General features: G+C 38.5%; 1 protein-coding gene across 1 annotated transcript in view; it reads right to left on the minus strand.

Annotated features, from left to right (window-relative positions):
• Positions 1–20,374: 20,374 nt before the first annotated feature.
• The window catches only part of IL23R (interleukin 23 receptor), a 60,229-nt gene continuing 58,468 nt past the window's right edge, over positions 20,375–22,135 (minus strand). The window contains exon 11 of the mRNA XM_029949786.1: positions 20,375–21,736. Coding sequence (XP_029805646.1) covers positions 21,083–21,736 — 654 coding nt within the window. The 3' untranslated portion in view covers positions 20,375–21,082. The remainder of the gene's footprint in view (positions 21,737–22,135) is intronic.

A 22,135-nucleotide genomic window follows, 5' to 3' on the forward strand; every position in this document is an offset into this window, starting at 1 on the left:
AGTTCAGCCTTGGATATGATGAGTTTGAGATAGTTTTGGGGGTATGTTGGGGAATGTCTAGTAAGTGGCTTGCTGTTGTACAGGACTAAAACTTTGAAGAGAGATCTAGCCGAGACTTAAGATGTTAAAATCGTCAGCATGAAGATGGTAATTGAAAACATGAAAGTATATGAAATCATCCTGGGAGATTTTATAAAGTTCTTGGGACCCTTAGGAATACCAGTCTTTAAAGGATGTGAAAATATGAGACAAGAAGCAGTAAGAGGTAGGAGCAGAGAATGAGGCTATGGAAACTAAGGGAGGAACTAGCTTAAGAAGGGGAGGACAGTCCAAAATGCTAAGTTCAGCTCTGAAGGAATAACTTTAGTCATTTAACTCATTTGTAAAAGGTTATTGGGAACTTAGTCTGTGTTAGGTTCTAAACATTAAGAGTAGAAGCAGTTCTAAACATTAGGGGTAGAAACTTAGAGTTTGGAAGCTTAAATTCTAAAATTTTTAAGCTTTATTTATTTTTGAGAGAGAGACAGACAGACAGTCAGACAGACACAGAATCTGAAGAAGGATCCAGGCCCTGAGCTGTCAGTGCACAGCTGTCAGCCTAATATGAGGCTTGAACCCACGAACTACAAGATCATGGCTTGAGCTGAAGTCAGATGCTTAACAGATTGAGCCACCCGGGCACCCCAGAAGCTTACATTCTAATGGGGGGGGGGAGTATATATATAAGCAAATATGTGTGATGAAATATTTAAGGTGCTTGATAAAAATTTTCATAAGGTACAGAAAGAGCACCAATGCAAAAGAAACCAATTCTACCTGTGGAAGGCAGGGGGAAAGGAAAGGATTTACACAGAAGGTAATATAAATGAAATTAGTAATTGAATTTGGCATTAAGGAAGTAAGTTATCCACGTAAGAGGAAGTTTTTAGATTTTAGGTAAGGGAAAAGTCAAGTGAGGAAATGAGAAATAAATAAGAAATGTAAGTTATTCTTTCAATGAATTTGGTTCTGAAAAAAAAATTTGAGAACTGTCTCCTTCTCTCTCAGCTTCTGCTTGTGGGGACTTCTGTCTGTCTGTATTAATCATGTTTCTCATTTTCTGTATTTTATGATGCTTTGACATTTGAGGGCCTTGAGGATCCAGGGAGATACTGTCCCTCTCAGAGCTGATTCCTGAGACAGTGAACAACTTGCCTAAAAACACTCCTCTTATGTACAAACCAACTGTCTTAGTCTGCTCAGGCTGCTATAACAAAATAGCATGGGCTAAATGGTTTAAAAAACAGATGTTTATTTCTCAGAGCTGTGGAGATCTGGAAATTTAATACTAAAGTGCCAGCAGAGTTGGGTCCTGGTGAGAGCTCTCTGCCTGGCTTGTTTATGGCTACCTTCTCACTGTGTGCCAACATGGCCTTCTCTCAGTGCATGTGTGTGGAGAGAAATCTCTCTCTCTTCCTCTTCTAGTGAGGGCACTCATTCTGTCATGAAAGTCCTACCTTTATAACTTAATCTAAATCTAATCACTTTCCAAAGTCCCCACCTCCAAACACCATCACACTGGGGATTAGGGCTTCAACATATGGATTTAGTAGGGCAGGGGGAGGCAGACCTTCAGCTATAACACCAATTAATCCAAACCCCATATATCGAAACATATACTTTTATCTCATTCCTACACATCAAGTCAGGATTTCTCTTGCCTTAAACCATCCCATGTCCAGGTGTCAGACAACTAAAGACTATCCCTATGGCCCAGAGCCTGCTGAAATTATGCCAGTTATCCCAATTATAAACTTATTTCTACATGTACACCCCCCCCCCGCAAATGTCACTAGGCTATGCTATCCTTTTATTCCTTCTGCCTCTTGACCAGTCCTGTGTGGTCCCAGTTGGTCTGATATGCCCCTACTCTTGGGAACTGTGAGTAATAAAGCTTCTCTCAATGGCATTAACCCCTTCATATCATACTCAGTCGCCTCTATAAATTAAATCCTGAGGACATGATCAACACAATGTCTCAGATTTAATACTAATGAGAGAAGGTATGATTAAATTCATTAGTTGCTAACAATTTAAGGAACTGAATTAGGGCTGCTGCCACAAATTGCCACAAACTCGGTGATTTAAACAACAGAAATTTGACCTCTCACAGTTCTGGAGGCTAGGAGTCTGAAATCAAGGTGGGCTTCTAAAGGCTGAAGCCTGTAGGGAAGAACCATCCTTTGCTCCTCCCCAGCTTTTGGTGGCTCCTGGCAGTCCTCAGCACTCCATGGTTATGGCAACATCCCATAGCTACCTCTGTCTTCACATGACCTTCTTATGAGGACACCAACCATTAGATTTAGGGGCCATCCTAATCCAGTATGACTTTATCTTAACTAATTACATCTGTAAAGACCCATTTCCCCAGTAAGGTCATCTTTTGAGATTCTGGGTAGACATGAATATTTGGGGGACACTATTCAACCTGGTACAGTCACTCTCCAAACTGCTCTTAGGCAGAATTATCATATTGGGCTGCTCTCATAGAGTGCTCATGTGCTGGCTCTGCTTACAACTTCAAGATGAAGCTTCTTATCTGCTTTAAAACATATACTGGGGTGCCTGGGTGGGTCGGTCAGTTAAACATCCAGTTCTTGATTTTGGCTCAAGTCGTGATCTCCCAGTTCATGGAATCAAGTCCCATATCGGACTGTGTGCTGACAGTGCAGAGTCTTCTTGGGATTTTCTTGCTTTCTCTCTGTCTCTCTCTCTCTGCCCTTCCCCTACTCGCTCTCTCTCTCTCTCAAAATAAATAAACAAACTTTAAAAATATATATAGATTTGTCTGAGGTGCTGTTGAAATCCAATGTCTTCAAAGCAGCAATTCTATAGAGAACATATTTTTTTAAGTTTATTTATTTGAGACAGAGAGAGCATGAGCAGGGAAGGGGCAGAGAGAGAGAGAGAGAGACAGGGAGAGAGGGAGAATCCTAAGCAGGCTCCACACTGTCAGTGAAAAGCCCAACATGGGGCTTGAACCTGCAAACCGTGAGATCATGACCTGATTCAAAATCAAGAGTTGGACACAGCCAACAGAGCCACCTAGGCACCCCTGGAGAATGTATTTTTTGAAGCTTACTTGTCCCCTGATGTGTGTACTCCTGCCAGTAAGAGAAAGCCAAGATTGATGATGGGGCTTCTTGTTCGTAAGGCAGTAGCCGTGGTTCCATAAGACACCTGAGCACAGCTCAGCACACCAGCCAGTGTGTTCTGACAGTGGAACACATTGAGAAAGTCAGCTTCCAAAAAGCTGATTCTAGTTACTTCTTTTCCAATCCAAACCCATCTGGCAAGAAACCAGGGAAGACAATGAGAAGTTGCAGGACCAAGACTAGGAAGAAAAAGAACTCAGTAGATATGTGAGTTTGGCATTTCAACTCTCTTTCCTTTTAGAGATATCTGACAAAAGTGGTGACTGAGAAGCTCCATGAGTAGTGGGACAAAAAATGGGGGGACCAAAAGATGGAGCTCAGCCAAACTTCTTACCAGAAGGCTCTGGATTGCCAGAGCCTCAAAATGTCTTTGTAAATTCTTCATATACAATGTCTAAAACTCAATAAAAAATAATGAAGCCAATGAAAATAATTGATCCAAACCAGAAAGACAATAGAAACACAGCCACAGGAGATACAAATATTGGAGTTTTTACTTATTATTTATTAATTTATTTAATGTTTTTTGAGCGGAGGTGCAAGTGAGTGAGGGACAGAGGGAGAGAGAAAGAGAGAATCCTATGAGGGCAGAGGGAGAGAGGGGGAGAGAGAGACAGAGAGAGAGAGAAGCAGGGTTCACCTGGGACTTATGTTCTACTCCAAGTGGGGCTCATGCTCACCCGAAGTGGGGCTCATGCTCACCCGAAGTGGGGCTCATGCTCACCTGATGTGGGGCTTGAATTCTCAAACTGTGAGATCATGACTTGAGCCAAATTCAGATGCTTAATGACTGAGCCACCCAGGCGCCCACCCCCAAATATTGGAGTTCTTAGACATGATTTTAAAATAACTAGGAGAATATATTTAAGAAATTGATTATTCATTTTTTGGGTGTGCAGTTTGGGGAGTTCCTTGTAAATTTTGGATACTAGCCCTTTATCCGATATGTCATTTGCAACTATCATTTCCCATTCTGTCAGTTGCCTGTTAGTTTTCTTGATTGTTTCCTTTGCAGTGCAGAAGTTTTTATCTTGAATATAGAAAATGAACTGAGGGCTGAAGCGGGAGGGGGAAAAGGGGAGGGGAATGGTGGACATGGAGGAGGGCACTTGTGGGGAAGAGCACTGGGTGTTATATGGAAACCAATTTGACAATAAACTACTTAAAAAAAAAGAAAAAAATTAAAATAAATAAAAATAAAAAGCTAAAATAGAAAAATAAAAAGAAATTGAATGACAAGACAGAGAATTTTGGCCAAAAGCTTAAAACTATAGAAATCAAATGAAAGTTCTAGAACTGAAAAAATACAACGTAAGAACTGAGTGGATTGATTTAATATTAGACTAGATGCAACTACAGAGAAAATCTGTAAATTGGAATGTAGGTCAGAATAAAATATCCAGACTAAAGCAGAGATAGACAAAAGATACAAAGGACACGTGGAACACAACAAAAAGATCTAGCGTACATCTAGCTGGAGTCCATAAGGAGAAAAGAGGGTGAATAGGACAGAATCCAGGATAGGTAAAGAGCTCCCAGCAGCAGACAACTCAAAAGAAAAATGGGCCAAAGACTTGAAAGACACTTCTACAAAAGAGGGTATTATGGGGTGAATTGTGCTCTCCCACTGATATGTAAAATTCTTAACCTCTGTTACCACAGAATATGACCTTATTTGGAGATAAAGTCTTTAAAGAAGTAATCAAGTTAAAATGAGGTCATTAGATGGGCTGTAATTAATTATGACCGGTGTCCTTATAAGAAGAGGAGATTAGAACACAGACACACAGAGGGAAAGTTACATAAAAACAGGGGGAACCAGTCATCTACAAATCAGAGAAGCCTCAGAAGAAACCAGCCCTATTGACATCTGGATCGTGAACTTCTAGGCTCCAAAATTGTGGAAAAAATACATTTTCATTGTTTAAGCCACCCAGTGTGTGGTACTTTGTTAATGCAGCCCCTGGCAACTAATACAGAAGGTATTAATAAGGCCAGGAAATATACGAAAAGGTGTTCTACCTCATTAGACATCAGAAAAAGGAAATTAAAACCACAAAGGGATACCACCACTCCCCCATCTGATAGTGCTAAACATCTAATAGTGCTAAAGTATTAACTACTACTATAATTATTGACCCAGTTAATAGATATTTATAAAACATTATCCCAGGCACTGTGCTAGAGAAAGGAGCCACAAAGATAAACAAGATAGACACTATCTTTACCCTTTTTGAACAAATAATCCAAGAGGGAAGATAGATTACTGAATTAGTTAGCCGAAGTGATATGTGCTAAGTCCTGTGATTATGAAAGTGTAAGATGCTTTGGGAACACACAGCAATAACACCTAGCCTAACAGGGAAGTAAGCTCAGTGGCAATTGAGGAGGTTGATAAGCATTTCAGGGCTCTTCTAATAAGAGGTGGACTGAGATATGTGAGCTCAACAAGCAGGCTAATAACTGGTATTTCTTCAGGGACACAGTTTTCAGATAACTGCTGAACATTTGTGCTGAGATGAAGCTGCATCTGTTTGAGAGTAAAGCAGAGAAGATCACAAGGTCTGCCTCATCCCCTTCCCTGCTATTCACAGCAATCTTGCTGTAGCCTCAAACTAATCAAAAGAGAAGTCTGTGATTTAAGGCTGGCTTCATGGATGTGTGACCTGTGCAGTTACACAGGCTCCACACTGAGAAAATCTCTTGGCTAATTGAGTGCTCTACTGTTGTCTTCTTGAGAGTCTTTTCTTTTCATATTTTTTAAAAATGTTTATTTCTTTTTGAGAGAGAGAGAGAGAGACAGAGAGACAGCAAGAGCCAGAGCATGATGAGCAGAGGGGCAGAGAAAGAGAGTGACAGAGGATCAGAAGCAGGCAGTGTGCTAACAGGAGAGAGCCCATTACAGGCCTCAGACTCACAAACCATGAGATCATGGCCTGAGCTAAAGTCAAATGCTTAACCGACTGAGCCATCTAGTAACCCCTGCCTGTTTGAAATTCTTAATAATTTTTGAATAAGGAGTCCCACATTTTCATTTTGCACAGACTCCTTAGTTTTTGTAGCTGGTGCAGTCTGCCACTAACTATACTTGCAATTCTAAAATAGCCGTTTAGCATACCCTTTGGGGGTTTCCTATGGCCAGGATTGTTGTAGATGCAGACTCTCTGGGCTACTCTAGACCTACAGAATTGAAATCTCTATTTTAAAGGTTCCCCTGGCAATTTAATGCACATTAAGGTATGAGAAGTATTCGTTGAGAACACCTCATCCCCTCTATGCGCTGAGAGTGAGCTAACCTCCCCCCCTGTCCCCTGCCCTGCAACTTCTCTGGTGGGCATGTGACTTAGCCCGGTCAACAAGAGCATTGTATTCCTAGGCAGCAACGATTGATTCATGTATAGATAAGGATGTGATGCATGTCATGCCAAACTCACTATTGGAATTTATGTGGGAACCACTCAGCTGACACCATCTCTTTTTCCTGGGACTGCTAGCAGTAGAATGAGCTGAGTTTGGAGTTTTGTGGCCACCACATGAAGCCTGAAAACAAAACTAACATTGCAGAAAAGCAAGCCAGAGATGGGGAGAGTCTTGATGTCATTGCCTTAGCACCGGGATCAAAGTGTACTTGAAATTAAATGTGTCCCTGAAATTTTTAGTTCCTTGATCCAATAAATTCCCATTTTCATTTAACTTCATTTGAGTCAGGTTTTCTGCTCTTTTGTGTCAAAAGAGACAGATGGATAACTCCTGTTCGTGTCTACATGAGATGACTTTCAGAGGTGGAGAGAGGTGTTTTGCTACAAGTAATTGTGTGTACACACCAATAGATGTACTTTTTTTTTTTTTGCATGAACTATCCTATTTGGTTATTAAGTTGCAGAAATTCAGTGGATAATTACCAAATCTCCCCTTCATTTTCCTTTAAGTGATACCAGTCCTGGATCAAAAATATTTTTTCTTTGCTTGTGTTTTCCTGCTATTTCAAAACATTGTAGCTATTAATGAAAGACCAGTTTCAAGGTATAACAACATGTTTCCTTCTGGGCTGTAACTTTCTTGGGCAGTGCACTGAGCCAACAATGCTAAGAATGAAAAGATCCTGTTTTTATATCAGGAATACGTGGCTAAAAGCATATCTCCAACTAAAGCTTGCCCTACCTCTACACCCCAACCCCTGTTCATTTTCTCTTTTAATTGTAGCTTATGTTCCATTATCTCAAGGAAATGATTAGCCAGCATTTTACCTTTAATAAAATGTCAGAGTCCTTTCTCCTTCAAAGAATTCCAAACCAAGTTATATTTCTCCCTCACTACCTGGTAGGTAGCTCAATGCCTTGAATAAAGTATTTTCTCAATATCGCCCTTTGAATTACGTTGTCTACATACACTCATAAGCAGGCTAAAGTTTATAATATCTGTTAAAGTAACAAATCTAACTTGAATATAGATCATTAGAGCTGGAAGAGACAGTAAAGTTCTTTAGCTGAATCCTTTTATTACACTCTGTCTCTCTCCCTCTGTCTGTCTCTCTCTGTCTCTCCCTTTGTCCCTCCTTCCCTTCCTCTCCCCCCCTTCTCTCTCTCTGAGAAATAAAACATTATAGACACAACTAAATCCTACCCTTCCTTTCCTTTACCCTCTGCTCTAGGTAAGCTGCCTGGCGAAGTGGGCATATATCAGCCCAGTGTACGTTTTTATATTTTTATGATATATTTTAAAGTCTGAAAATTTTTATAAGTGGAATCATATTAATGTATCCTTTTGTGGCATGCTTTTTCTCACACTAAGTCTTATACTCTTGAGTTTATCCCCATTGAAACACGCGGATTACTCTAGGACAAGCTTGTACACAAGCCCAAGGAAGCATGTATGAGGCTGTGGTACTGTTAGTAATAGTGAAAAAGTCAGAACTACCCAGTGTGGGGAAGGGGTGAGCTGGTTCCTATAATGGGATGACAATCCACGTTTAAAGCAGAACTTCTGTGTTTCACATGGTCCAGAGAGGTGATGCGAAAGGACAGATGTCACTCAACAAGGGTAGTGGGGAGTCTGAGCCTGTATCCGGAGCTCTGGGTCTAAACTTAATGCTCCTTTTTAGTTAGCCTCATATTTTGAAATAATTTCAAACTTACAGAAAAATCATGAAAGCAATACATACAACGAATTCCTATATAACTTTTACCAGATTATTTTTAAACATTTTGTCACTTTTTCTCCCTCTCTCCTGCCCCCCCACCCCCGCTTTTTCTCTTGATATAATTTCTCTCTTCAAAAAAAGAAAAAAATCTCAGTATAGTTGACCCAGAGTGTTACATTCATTTCAGAAGTACAATATAGTAATTCAACTTCCCTGTACGTTATGCTTGCTCACCACATGTGTAGCTACTATGTGTCACCATACAATTCTATCACAGCATCACTGATTACATTCCCTATGCTGTACCTTTTATTCCCATGATTTTTCATACCATAACTAGAAGCTTGTTGGACATAATTATTTTACTAAGCCAGCTAAGAGAGGTTGCTTGTATACATTATGGCCCTTTAGCTGTACTCCAGAGTGCTTTCATATAGATAAAGATACATTTTAAGTATTCACATTACAGGTATTAATGTAGGAAATTTAACTTTGATATAGCAATTTAAAAATAATCTACACTAATATTAAGATTTTGTTGAATTCTAATAACAATCTTGTTTGAATGTTCTAATAACAATCTTGTTGGCAAATCTCTTCTTTTACTTGTCTTTGGTACAGGATTCAATTCAGGATCATGTAATACATTTGGTGGTCAAGCCTAGGTTTCATTTTTTAAAATTAATTAAATTAACTAATTAATTTGGGTTTTATTTTTAAGTACTCTCTATACCCAATATGGAGCTTGAGCTTGCAATCCAAAGATCAAAAGTCATTTGCAACCCACAGATCAAGAGTCATATGCTTCACCGACTGAGACAGGTGCCCCAAGCCTAGATTTTAAATGATTATTATGACGGAATTTGGAAATATTTCACAGGTGTGCCTTTTGTAATTCTTCTATTACACATACCTACTGTGTAATATATTTAGCATAACTGCTATATTATTGGTGCTGTAATATTATTATTACCAGGAAGAAGATTCCAGCCTTGCATGGGAAGTAGTAAAGAAACAATTTAAACAGCAACTCCCATACTTTGAATTCAGAGTAGGGCACACAGTGCTAAATGAGGCACATGGTGGGGGCAGGTGACCTATGCTCAGAAGCTAGGCAAGAGATGCAGCATCTCTGTGACTTAGTCTCCTCAGCTGTAAAGTGGTAATGATAATACCTCACAAGTTATTGGGAAGTGAAATAATATATGGGAAGAGCCTGGTATGAATTTGTAGAACTCATTTATAGGAGATGCTTCCCCCCCACCCCCAATTTGCACACTGAGATTTAGTTTGTTGAGTTTATGTGTTTAGTCATTATGGCAACTAATTGCCCTTAAGTCTGTTCATACCAGGAGATGTGGGAGGTGACACTTAAGTCATTTCTTCCCCAGTTCATGACAAAGTTACCTGGTTCTCATGCAAACACAGATAAAATGCTTTCTCTTTTACATGTTAAACCAGATAAAATGTGGTTCTGTGCAAAAGATTTTTGTTTATGTAGGCATAGAAAAGGAAACTTGCATCAGTTCACTTGAACATTTTGGCTAGCCATACTTTACTCATATTTTGAAACTCAGTCATGTAGTTTAAAGAAATTTTCTTCTCAGAGAATGTGCAATACCTTTATCCAGGTATAATTGTTGAGATGGAAATAAGACAATTATAGACATTTATAAAAATAAAAACATTACAACTTGGTTTCTACCTTAGTCTTTCAAATAGAATGCACAATGAGTTGATAATGCAGTCAGTAATCTTTCATAGGCTTTTTAAGCCTATGGTATTTCCTTTGAGCTGAATTGTATTTATCACCAAGTCATCTGTCCATAATTGCAAAGAAGTTGATTTAAGGAGACACAGTGAGAATGGCTTGAGATTTAGCTCCAGGAACAATTTATTGGAAACAACATTATATCTTTGTGCAGTAATTCCTATTCAATATCAGGTAAATTCGTGTATAAGATAAAACAGGCACCATCTTTGCTAATCATTATTGAAAGAAAATTATATATATGCTAGGAGCAAAATACAAATCCTTTTTTCTTTTTAATTCTAGAGGATCATAATAGGACTTTCAATCATAAATAACAGGAATACAACTCTAAAAAGCTTAAGCAAAAGGAAAATTGTGATAAAAGTTTCTCATCTACTGTAAGTGATTAAGGTGATTGAAGCTTATTAACGTATAAGCCAGGGAATCATGGGGCACTTGGGTGGCTCAGTTGGTTAGGTGTCCGACTCTTGATTTTAACTTGGGTTGTGATCTCAAGGTGCATGAGGTCAAGCCCTGCATTGGGCTCTGTCCTCACAATGTGGAGCCTGCATGGTATTCTCTCTCTGCCTTTCTTTCTCTTTCAAAATAAATAAATAAACATTAAAAAAACAGGGATTCAAGTGCATTTAGGGTTCTTATTCCAACTCTCCTCTTTGCCCTTTTCTGTTCATTGGTTTATTCTTCTTGTTCTATGTCTGCAGACCATCCTTTTATTCTGGTCACATAGAGAACGTGACTGACAACAGCTTCTGAACTTTGCATCTAAAATTCTTGTCACTGGAGAGTCTCTGTTTTCCCAAAATTCCTAGGGAAAGCCTTTAATGGGTCTAGCTTAGGTCAGGTGCTCATCTCCATCCCAATTGTTATGACCAGAGACAAGTCCTGGAACAGGCATTCCTTGGATGAGGATACCTCACACCAACCAACAGCAGCCAGCTGAGCAGGATGACACTGAAGGAACACGAGGAGGAAGAAAAGGGTAGTTCCCAGAAAAGGGGAACTTGGGAGACAATATATGACCACCATAGGAGTATATTCTATTCATTCTTTAAAAAATTGCCTATTGCATCTATTATGTTTAATTCAGATACAGATGGCAGGATCACCAATAATAATGATTTTAAAACATTAGTCTCATCTAAAAGTAGAGATAAGTGCTCTAAGATCACTTTTCAAGATCATCTGGGACATGGCCCTCTTCCATCTTTCTGCTCCATTATTCTCAGCATGTGGCTTCCATCTTCATGTCACCTTATGGTCCTAGATGGCTGCTGGAGCTCTAGCTATCATGTCTATTTTCCAGTCAGGAAGAAGGAAGATGGTGATGGGAAAAGATTTATCTATTTGTCTGCCTCCCTCTTTAAAAAACTTCCTGGAAACCCTTCTAACAGCTTCTGTTTATATTTCATTGAACAGAACTGAGTCACATGGCCACACCTCGTGGCAAAGGAGACTAGAAATGTGTATTTCAGTGGGATGCATTGTTGCCTCATCAACAGAGGTGTTCTGTTAGTAAGAATGTGAGGATGGATGTTGAATACATGTTTAGAAGTCTCTACCACGTGTACTATGACACACAAACTAGTAAATGGGAACAAGATGAATATGATATAAACATAACTATAGCCAGTCCATAAGGAGGCACAAGATGAGGGGAAGAGTCCTGTGCCAGGTAGAGATCAGGCTGACAGGGAATCTCTTGTTTTATGGCACTAAGGAAAGGATGGGTGAAAACAATTTTGTAGATGGGGTGTAGTGAGGTGCAGGGGCTTCCATGATCCACATCTATTGTCTCTGAGAAGAGAGGTAGAGGAAGAATTGATGCTATATAATAATGGACAAAGGCAATAATTTCTTTGCACAAGGAGGAACAATTAAGTGGATGATACTCAATCCTGGGAGTGCATAAAATACCCCTGATGAATCTTTAAAAAAGGCACCAATGAGACTGGCAGTGGTGATCAGGCTTTGGCAGTTTGTTTTGTTTTGTTTTGTTTTAAGTTCTCCAGATGATTCTAATATTTAAGTAGGTGAGAACCACTGGTCCATTTCTAAACAGCTAGTTTGGTGTAGGTTGTAAAAGGACTCTGGACTAGGAGTCAGGAGAGTATGAATTGCCTGTGCACAAATCACCAAGCCAACTACAGATTCATTTACAAAATGAAGATTTTCTAGATTGAAGCAAAATTAGATGGCATTTGCAACAACAAATGATGAAGAAGTACATTCTATGCATTATCTCTAGTCTACTATTTCAGGTAGAATTTAGTGATATTTCCTTATGCCAAAGTTCCTATCAACTGTAAGAATGCCCAGTCTTTCAGAATTTAGCTGTTATTTTGTATTAGTAAGCTATTTAATTAATGTTCTGTAAGGTGAATACCTCTCTTTGTTCATTTTCTTCAACATGTCGCACAATTCATCTGGCCCAGATTATCAGCCAGAGAGCTATCTAATTAGTGTGGTGGCTAGAAATATTTCCTCCTAAAGAAATGAAAGCTCTTGTTTGCACTCTGAGGTGTTGTTAACTTTGCCCTATGCATCTCTTTGAAATAAAAGTTTTGGTCAAAAGTAAAAAAGGTGGTTGAAAACACTGTCATGTTGCAATGATCTAAAGAATAAAAGAAAACTGCACAGTTGAAAAGAAAAATGCTTATGTTTACATTGTGTTATTGTCTTCTCATCAATGACATGATGGCAACATGATGGTGATAAAATAGTAGAATTATGGAAGAGCCTCAGAAAACACACTGAGATCTGAGAGATCTTGATGCCTTCAAATCGTTTTGATTTCCTTCTCATGTGATGCAGATGGAATTAATAGATTGGGCCATTGTTTATTATTCATTCTTTCTTTTCACAAACATTTGTTGAGCACCTACTATGTGGCAGGCACTATTCTAAGCATTATAGATTTATGGAGAAAGGGGAGATTGGGTGGCTCAGTTCGTTGAGCATTTGACTTGATTATGGCTCAGGTCTTTATCCCAGGGTCATGGGATTGATCGCCACATGGGGCTCCATGGTAAGCATGGGCGTGCTTAAGATTTTCTTTCTCTCTGTCTCTCCTTCCCCCCACCCCTCACCCTTGCTCACATACACTCTTTCTCTCTAAAAACAAACAAACAAACAGAAAAACCCACAATATTTATGAGGAAAGAAAGCAGATGATATTTCTGCTTTCCTGGATCTTACATTGTAGGAGGTAACAATGAAGAGATTAATGTATAAAATATGTGGCATACTTGATTTTAGATGGTGATGAGTGCTACAACGAAGGAAAAGTAGAGGAGGAGAGTAGGAAATATGGAATGGGGGGGTTGCCATTTTTAAATAGAGTGATCAGGGAAGGCTTAAAGATAGTGGGTTAGTGAGCAATGCAATAATCTTGGGGAAGAGCATTCCAGGAAGAAGAAAGAGCAATAGCAAAGGCCCTGAGGTACTTATTAGGTGGACAGTGGGACAGACAGAGATAAACCAGGTAAGACCTCATAGGTCACCATAGTGACTTAGACTATTGTTGTTTGTGGGATGGGAAGCTATTGGCAGGTTTTGAATGGACAAGTGTTGTTTTAGCAGGATCATCTAATTACCTATAGTTATGCTTCAAAGATAGGCCTTAGGAGACTTCTATAATAACCCAGGCAAGGGATAATGGTGGGTTGAATGAGGGTGATCAAGTTGAGTTGGTAAGAAGTGACTTCATTTCTGGATATATTTTGCAGGTAAGGTGGATAGGATTTCCTGGTTAAGTGCACATGGAGTGTGAGAACAAAAACAAAGTCAAGGATAACACCTGGATTTGTGAGCATTGGAAAAATGGCAGTGCTATTTACTGAGATAGGGATGTCTTTGAGAACAGAAGATCTGGGAGGTCATCTCTTATAGGGGTTACAGGCCACGAGGACATGCAAATGGATGTGTCAGAGAGACAGTTGAATGAGTCTGGAGTTCAGGATAGAGGCCAGACCAATCTGTTTTCATGACATGTAGATAGTAAGTAAAGCCGCAAGAATTGATGAAATCACCAAAGGATAAACTAAGGCCTGAGCTGTGACGTCTCCAGCATTAATATGACAGGCATTAGGGGAAACCAGGAGAGGAGCCTGACAATGAGCGGCCAGAGAAAGAGATCATGGGTTTGCGGGGTCCTAGGAGTAAAAAAAAAACGTTGCAGGAAACAGAAAGAGTCAACTAATCAAGTCTTTTTAAGCAAGGTATACCAAGGTCAGTATCACTGTCCCAGAAAATAGGAGGGGAGAGAACACCTAAAACTCCAGTGATTGTCCAAGTTTACACTGTTGGCATGTGATAGATGCGGAATTCAAAAACCCTGACTGTTTGACCTTAACCTGAGCTCTTAAAGAAGAGAGTCAGTCCACTTATTTGCAATAGCAGTTATACTTGTTGTTCTATGTGCTTTTTTTTTTTTTTTGCAAATTTTTTGCTAAATGAGAATTTGTGTAGTAAAACAAAAGAAACAACATGGACATAAAAAAACACAAGAGTTTTAAAGAGGGCTTTTAAAAAATGAACATTTCATTGAAGTGATGAAGATAGGTTGAATCTATCATATATTGTTTCCAAAGTGCTTCTCTGTTTGTCTTTTTTTTTTTTTTTGCATTACAATTGCTTTTCTGCATTGCTCTGAGCTTTAGCAAGCTCCCTCCTGTCCCTCACAAGGTTTTGCATAGGCTGCCTCTATTCTATCAAATGCAATCTCCAAAGTAACACATTGAATGGAATGTGCAATGAATACTAAAAGGGGAAAAATGAACCTGCAAATACGTGGCAGCCAACAGCTTCTTAAAATCCTAATCTTCTCATTTAATGAAATACAAGTGACTTTCAATTTTGGCAAGCAAGACAAAATAAACCTTCTACATTGAATACCAAAGTAAATGGAGTGCCGAACTTCATTTAAGAAGAGGTTGGGATAAGTATCACATCATCAGTATCCAATGAATATAAAATTTTGCATGTTTACTAGGAAGTCAGGAACATTGAAACAAAAGCAGGAGTGGGATAGGAATTTAAGGTTGGTGCTGCTTGCTAGGTGGATAAGACTGGTCCTGCACTACCTAACAGTGCAGGCTTTGCAGATTCTCTAGTGTTTACTCCACACACCTGCTGACATTCCCCAACTCTCTCTCCTCTGGTATATCTCATATTCCCATTCTTGCTGTGTCCATTTAGGTATCTATCTATCTATCCCTCACTGCAAATTCTCATGTGTGTGTAAAGATCTATAAAAAAAGATTTATTACAGGAATGGGTTTGATGGTTTAAAAAAATCTAGAAACCATATAAAGCTCCATTAGCAGAATAGGAAAATATATTAAAACAGGCTTATTCTATGGAATACTGTTCAACTGCTGTGAAGAATAAGATAAAGCTGTATATAACACCATATGAAGATTTCCAACATATATTCCTGACTGAAAATAGCAAGTCACAGAGCAATACCATGTGTTAACCATTTTGGTTATAAAAAATGGGAAAGAAAAACATTAACTTGTTGAGAGTTACTACTTTAGATGATAGGGTTCGGTCACAGGAAACGGGGGTGTGAAGAGGTACTGTCACTTTTCATTCCGTTTACATTGGTATTACTTAGATTTTCAAAAGGAGTTTTAATGAGTTACTTTGTAGCTTAAAATTAACTTTAAGAATGTCAGTGTTGTATCCTTTGTCTCTCACTCACTTCTAATAATGTTCTCAAGTAGGATACGAACAGAAAGAAAACAGTCAGGTTTATTGACTTCCGTATCTCACACTTGGGCTCCAGTGTTTGACTATGATTTCCTTCCTGTCCTCTGACAGAGTCACTAATTTTAGGTATGCCTTTATGGTTAGAAACAGCATTTTATTTTGCTTGAATTTTTGATCCAAAGATCTCAGGAAAGAACTATGTTTCTATAATACTTGTGTCATATTGCTTTTTTTTCTTTTCATGAAGCCAGGCAGAATCCTCTGACCACCCCAAACAAAAATAGACCATTTAAGAGTAAGTTCTAATTTGCAGCTAAATGCTAATTATGAGAATTCAATAATAAGTTTTCCTGCACGTAGGCATAAGGGAAATGTATCTTCACAAAATTGATGGAGATTCTGAATATAAAAGATGCAGAGCATTTATCCTAAATTAGATTGAAAAGTGAAATTAGCAAAATGGCTAAAGGAGTTTTAACATGAAACATCAATTGGGATTTAATGGTGCTAAGTTAAGCAGTGGGATAGACATAATTTTATCAAACCTTGTAATATTGCCTAAACTGTGGCTTCCACGAACGTGCTACACAATCCACTCTCTGAATCAGAATCCAATTATTTTATATTGGTTTCATGCTTTTACCCAAGAGAAATTCATAAATTGTTTTTAATCACTTCTTTTATTTTAAATCAATAGTGTCTGCAAAGCGGATAACATTTCCCATTAAAACATCACCTCCTGTTACAGTATAATTACTTTGTAAAGAGATAAACCACAACACAATTTGACAGTCTTTGGGTTTATAAAATCTCATTATGTCACAACACAATATCTTATTCTTAGTGATCACAAAAAGAGCATCACTTGAACAAAACCCAAACATCTATGATGCAGAAATTGGAAAGAAACAAGTTGATTTTGCATATGGTACGGCCTCTATTACAGTCTCTGAGAGAGAGCTCCTTTTTACTGTAGCTGTTGAGGAAGTAGGGAGGTTTGAGGGAGTTCTGGTTCCCTTCACTGGGGTTGGCAGTCATGTGACTAGAGACGGAGGGTTTGGCACAACCCCAAAATACAAGCATCTCATGGAGGGCCAGGACCGGGTCCCCAGGTCTGAAAGAGACAATGTGGCCTCAGTTTTTCATCCCACATGCATAGGCTGCTGCATAGAAGAGTGGTGGGGGTGGGGGGTGTGAGGGGGAGACCAGCATGATCTCCAGCTTCTATTTTAGCAGATTTGCTTTCACCTGTTTTACATTGTGGGCTTCTGCAACCGATTTCATCTGGAGAAAGGGGATCAGTTACTAAAATGTATTTTTGAAAACCTCTGCTCTATGCCATAGTCATGTGCAGCCTCTGTGTCAAAGGGAGAATGGCTGGAAATACAAGAAAAGAAAAAAGGCTGGGAAAACCCTCTGATGGAACTAGGAGGGCAAAGAGCAACCCATATTACATGAGAACCACATGCTTATGCTAAAACTCATAAGCATTTTTATATCATCAATTTTATATCTAACTCTAGTAAAGACAAATTCCTAATTTAAAAAATGATAAAACACACACACGCATAAACCAAGAAAACACCTCCAAACTGTACTTCATCCGTATCTCCCCTTATTGTTTTTGTATGAGAAAAGGGAGGTAGGTGGGGTACCTTGGTGGTTCAATATGTTAAGTGTCCATCTTCACCTCAGGTCATAATCTTACATCTCATGGGTTTGAGCCCCATCTAGGGCTCTGTGCTGACAGCTCGGAGCCTGGAGCCTGCTTCAGATTCTGTGTCTCCCTCTCTCTCTGCCTTTCCCCTGCTCATACTCTGTCTCTGTCTCAAATATAAATAAATATTAAAAGAAATTTAAAAAAAGAAAAGGGAGGTAGGGTGTGAGAAAGATACTAGAACAGGAGGAAATTGGATGTCCCTTAATCAGCTCTAGTATTGTCTGGACCTGGTATTACATCTTGCTTCAGCATCACTGAGGATAAATCTGCTTTTTTTTGTATTTCCCTCTCCTTCTCCCCTCTGAGTGGTATCTTGAGGGACTTTTTCCACCTCTTTCTCTCTTTCTTCTACTCCTTAACCCATACCAATAAGCATGGCATCTCCATTTAAGAAGCAGCAACTTAACAAACATTGTAGACTCAGAGAAAGAACGTTAATAATAAGCCCAAGGGCTAGATGGAAAGATAAAAAGATACACTTGTCCCCAAAATCTACAGAAGATTCTGGCTAAGAAAGAAGAGGTGGCAGGTTTTCAGATTAGGGGCAACTTGTACAAGAGACCAAGACTCCAGCCCTATTGTCATCTTCTTCCCCCAAAATGTAAGATCCTCAAAGGGCATATACTGTCTTTCTTCCCCCCTCCCCCATAGAATATAAGCCCCAAGACTGCAGGGACTTGGCTGTTTTTGTTAACATCTGTATTGGTCAAAGTGCCCTGCACATTGTAGGGACATTCAATACTTAAGTGAATACTTTTTGAATAAAAGCATCATAGAATGAAAACCCTTGCTCGCTTACCAAGGTTGCATTATGATAAAACCATTGAAACTTCCCCTGACTTGGGGCAGTGGCAGGCACATTGCCTCCACAAAAGTTATAGGCTTAGGTTTTAGTCTCTTGGGACCAACAAGGGCTAAATTAGGCAAAGATGGAACTAGAAGTATCTTCTCCTGTGGTGAATAGTGATGTGGGTGTGGAAAAGATACCCTCCTTCATACTCTAGGAGACAAGAAGTTCTAAAGGAAGACCTCACTGCAATAGAAGCATACACAGATCAAATAATGGTGCAATCCCTTAAGCTTGACAAAAGCTTTTTTGATGTGTGGCCAATTACATGATACTAAAATACACCTTGAAATACTCTTCATATGTTGTTAACAGATGTCTTCATCACATTGGTAAACATCAGGGACTTGTCTTAGTCTTTGTTATCTCTATCCCAAATACTACCTGCCTTTTTTCTTCATTATATTCTCCCTTCGAAGAAGAATAAATGAAAGGCATATGGTCAGTTAGAAGTCAATAAATTTAATATTAGCACTTTATTAGTGATTTAAAACATACTCCTTTTAGAATATGTAAAGTATAACAAATATATACATATTTTAGGATAAACAGAAAAGAAATTCCTAGCAAGGGATAGGAATAGTGATGTTCCATTTTGGAGCAAAATGGCCTTAATAAATAATACTAAATAAAATGAGGACTGCCAATGCAAAAAAGAAGTGAATAGTGACAAATTGCTTATATAAACAGTCTTCATAGATAGAGTGACCGTATGACTTAATCATCCAGATGGGATGCTTCTAAAAGTGAAAGGGTACACTGGTCATAATTAACACTGGGGCAACAGACCTTAAACCAGGTTAAACCAGGGTATATGGTCATCTTCCTCACGGGGTGCATAACAACAAAAAAACTGCTTTTAGGTTTTTTATTTTGAAAAAAAGAAAGCTAAAAAAATCAGTTGTTCATGTGCTAAACACAAAGTAGGTAACTGGTCCTTTTTTGATTAACTGCTCAATTTGTTGTAATAAACTATTTAATTTGAATATAAATTATTATTGTTGAAACTGATTAGAAAGAAATTCAGTGGGTAATCCACTCTATTTTCAAATTATTCTGCTCATTAGACAAATTTTCCCCTGGACCATAAAAATTAATCAGAATAGAAAAGTCTGGGGAATACCATCTCTCAGCTGAAAATGCACATCTCGTATTTTAAAACCACTTCTCTTTCAGTATTGACCTGGTTGGCACATAAAGTTCATCTCTAGTCCCAGACCTTATTGAGCGTAGCCATCAGGAGCACTGTGTTGAAAGGATTCTGAGGTCACCTTGGGGCTTAGCAGAAAGGGGTATGGTGCTCTGGATGTTTGCAGGAGAAATGGGATATGGGGCAAAGGCATGTGTGGCAAATATTGCCATCCCAGATTTGGACAAATATCTGTTTTAACAGTATTTTTCTGACATGTATCTAATTATCTGGGGAACAAAGGTAAAAGAAAATAGTTAAATTTTCTTATAACTTACAACCCATTGACAAGTCCTTGAGACAGGCAGAGTGACCTTCCTCTAGGAACTCAACTGACTTGATGTTAATATTTTGCTAACGGCAAAAGGCAATCTTGGCTTAACATTATCCCGACCTCCATGATCCTGTGAGTTTACTTTAAATATATAGAAATTCCCTTGGAAACTTCCTTTGTCTCCACTCTCCTAGATATATCTTAGCAGTCATCCTCCAGGCCTATGGCCCACTGACATACCTCTGAAGGGTCTCATGATTGAGGTTTTACTAGACAGTAATAAATGACATTTTCCCAACAAGATCTAGCTCCCTCAAGGTCCTGGAAACCTTTCTTCCTAAATTCCTTAAAGACTTATGCTTTTCTTACCCTTCTCCCAACTTGAAGGTACAGTCAGTCACTGGTCACAACCCCAGTGCAGCTCTTTCTGCCCATGGATCCTGTCCCTGTGCATTAATAAATCACCTTTTTGCACTAAAGATGTATCAAGAATTTTTTCTTGACCATTTGCTCTGAACCCCAACATTTCCACATCATCTAATATATAGTTGTTCACAAAAGAAATAATTACACCCTGCTGATATTGCATTTGCTACTTCAGTTCTACCATAGTGTAATTAATATACCAACTACATCACAGGACAAAAATACATCACTCTTAACTTGAATGAAGGCAGCAGTTTCATGATGTCCTTACTTCATTGTTATATAACCTGTTTAGTCCAAAATCAAAATAAGGAAAGATCAAATACCTAATACCTGAATGGAAAGTAGTACAAACAAATAATACAACAAACATGACAATTAATTGCTCCTCTGTTTCTATTCTTATTTTGTTCTCAGGGACTATATTTTATCTGCTTAAGAAAATTTTAAGCCATAAAAGGAAAATTAAACTTGCTTCTCCCTTGCAAACAAACATTAACATCTCAATTTTTAAGAAGCATTTTCAACATTTATTTTACTGCCACATGTCTTCTATTATTTAACCTTCTTACAATGGAGAGATCTATTCTGTGCCTTGCAATAAGGGAAAATAAAAAGGATTTAGTTGATACTTTTTGAAGGTGTACCCAATATCAGTGCTTCTTTTGCTAGTATGAAGTATGTTCCATCTTTAGATCTTAAATTTCTAATTTTGAAAAATAGGACAGAATTAAATTTTTGAAGAGGAGGAGATCCAACTTTAGATTGCAAGATAACTTTCCCATATTACCTTTGACTATGCAGCTCTACTTTTTTGAGAGTGAAATTGTATTGAAGTGGTGTTCCAAAATGTTTTGTGGAAAATAAGAATTAATGGATGGCAACTCCTCATTCATAATCCCCAAACAGGAGACGAATTCATCGGGCAACAGAGTCTGTTCTGAAATAGTTTCATTGGGTGAAGCATTTTCCAAAAGCACGGTAGTTTCTCCCTCTACTGAGTTTTGCATGTCCAGAGGACTGCATTCTCCTTGATTAAAGATGAGGCTTAATTCTTCAAGAAATAGTGTGTTGCTTAGCGAATTCATACTTGAGACAGAAAAGGCAAAATTAGGATATTTTTTAAACACGGCATTTCCCCCCAGGTCTAAGGAATCTGCTGGTGGTTTGAGAGTTGAGGAAGCTGTTTCATCATCTTTGCTGAGGTGGTTTCCCCCAGAGAGAAAAGTTGAAATCTGGGGTTTATACCCAGGGCTGAGGCCAGGCATATACATGACTGTAGTGTTGGTGAGTAGTGACTTTTGCAGGCAGTCTCTTGTCTCCAGGGATTCTGTATTCTTTTCCATCTTGTTGTCTGTGGGCTTGTGTTCTTCTGGGAGAAAGATTTCTATCTCTGTAACCACTGGATCAACATATAGGTCCTGTTCGCTGGTATTATTATCCATAAATTCACTTTTTTCCTAGGAAGAAAGTTTTGTTTTTTTTTTTTAAATTTTAGAAAGGACATTTAAAAGAGCTAACTGGATAATTAAATAAGGACTAGAATTCTGCTTCCCCTCAGCTTTGATTTTCCCCTCCCTCTTCTGATAATGTTTCTCTTCCCATACAATTTCCTCCTTTTGTTATCCTGCTCAGTTCCAGATCTTTATTAAGTTCTCCCGAGGAGACTGAAGGAAAGGAATAATAAAAATAACTGCAGTTCTAAGCACATGTCTTGGCGTAAAATTTTTAAAGAGAAAGATGTGTCTTGCATATTAACTTGCATATTATTTTAGTGCCTTTTAAATTTTGGAAGTTTAATGTGTTGGAATATATCTTAATATAATGGTGCTAACTACAAGAAACTATCTCATTGCTTA

This window comes from Suricata suricatta, chromosome 8, assembly GCF_006229205.1.
Source record: "Suricata suricatta isolate VVHF042 chromosome 8, meerkat_22Aug2017_6uvM2_HiC, whole genome shotgun sequence".
In the NCBI taxonomy this organism is placed as follows: domain Eukaryota; kingdom Metazoa; phylum Chordata; class Mammalia; order Carnivora; family Herpestidae; genus Suricata; species Suricata suricatta.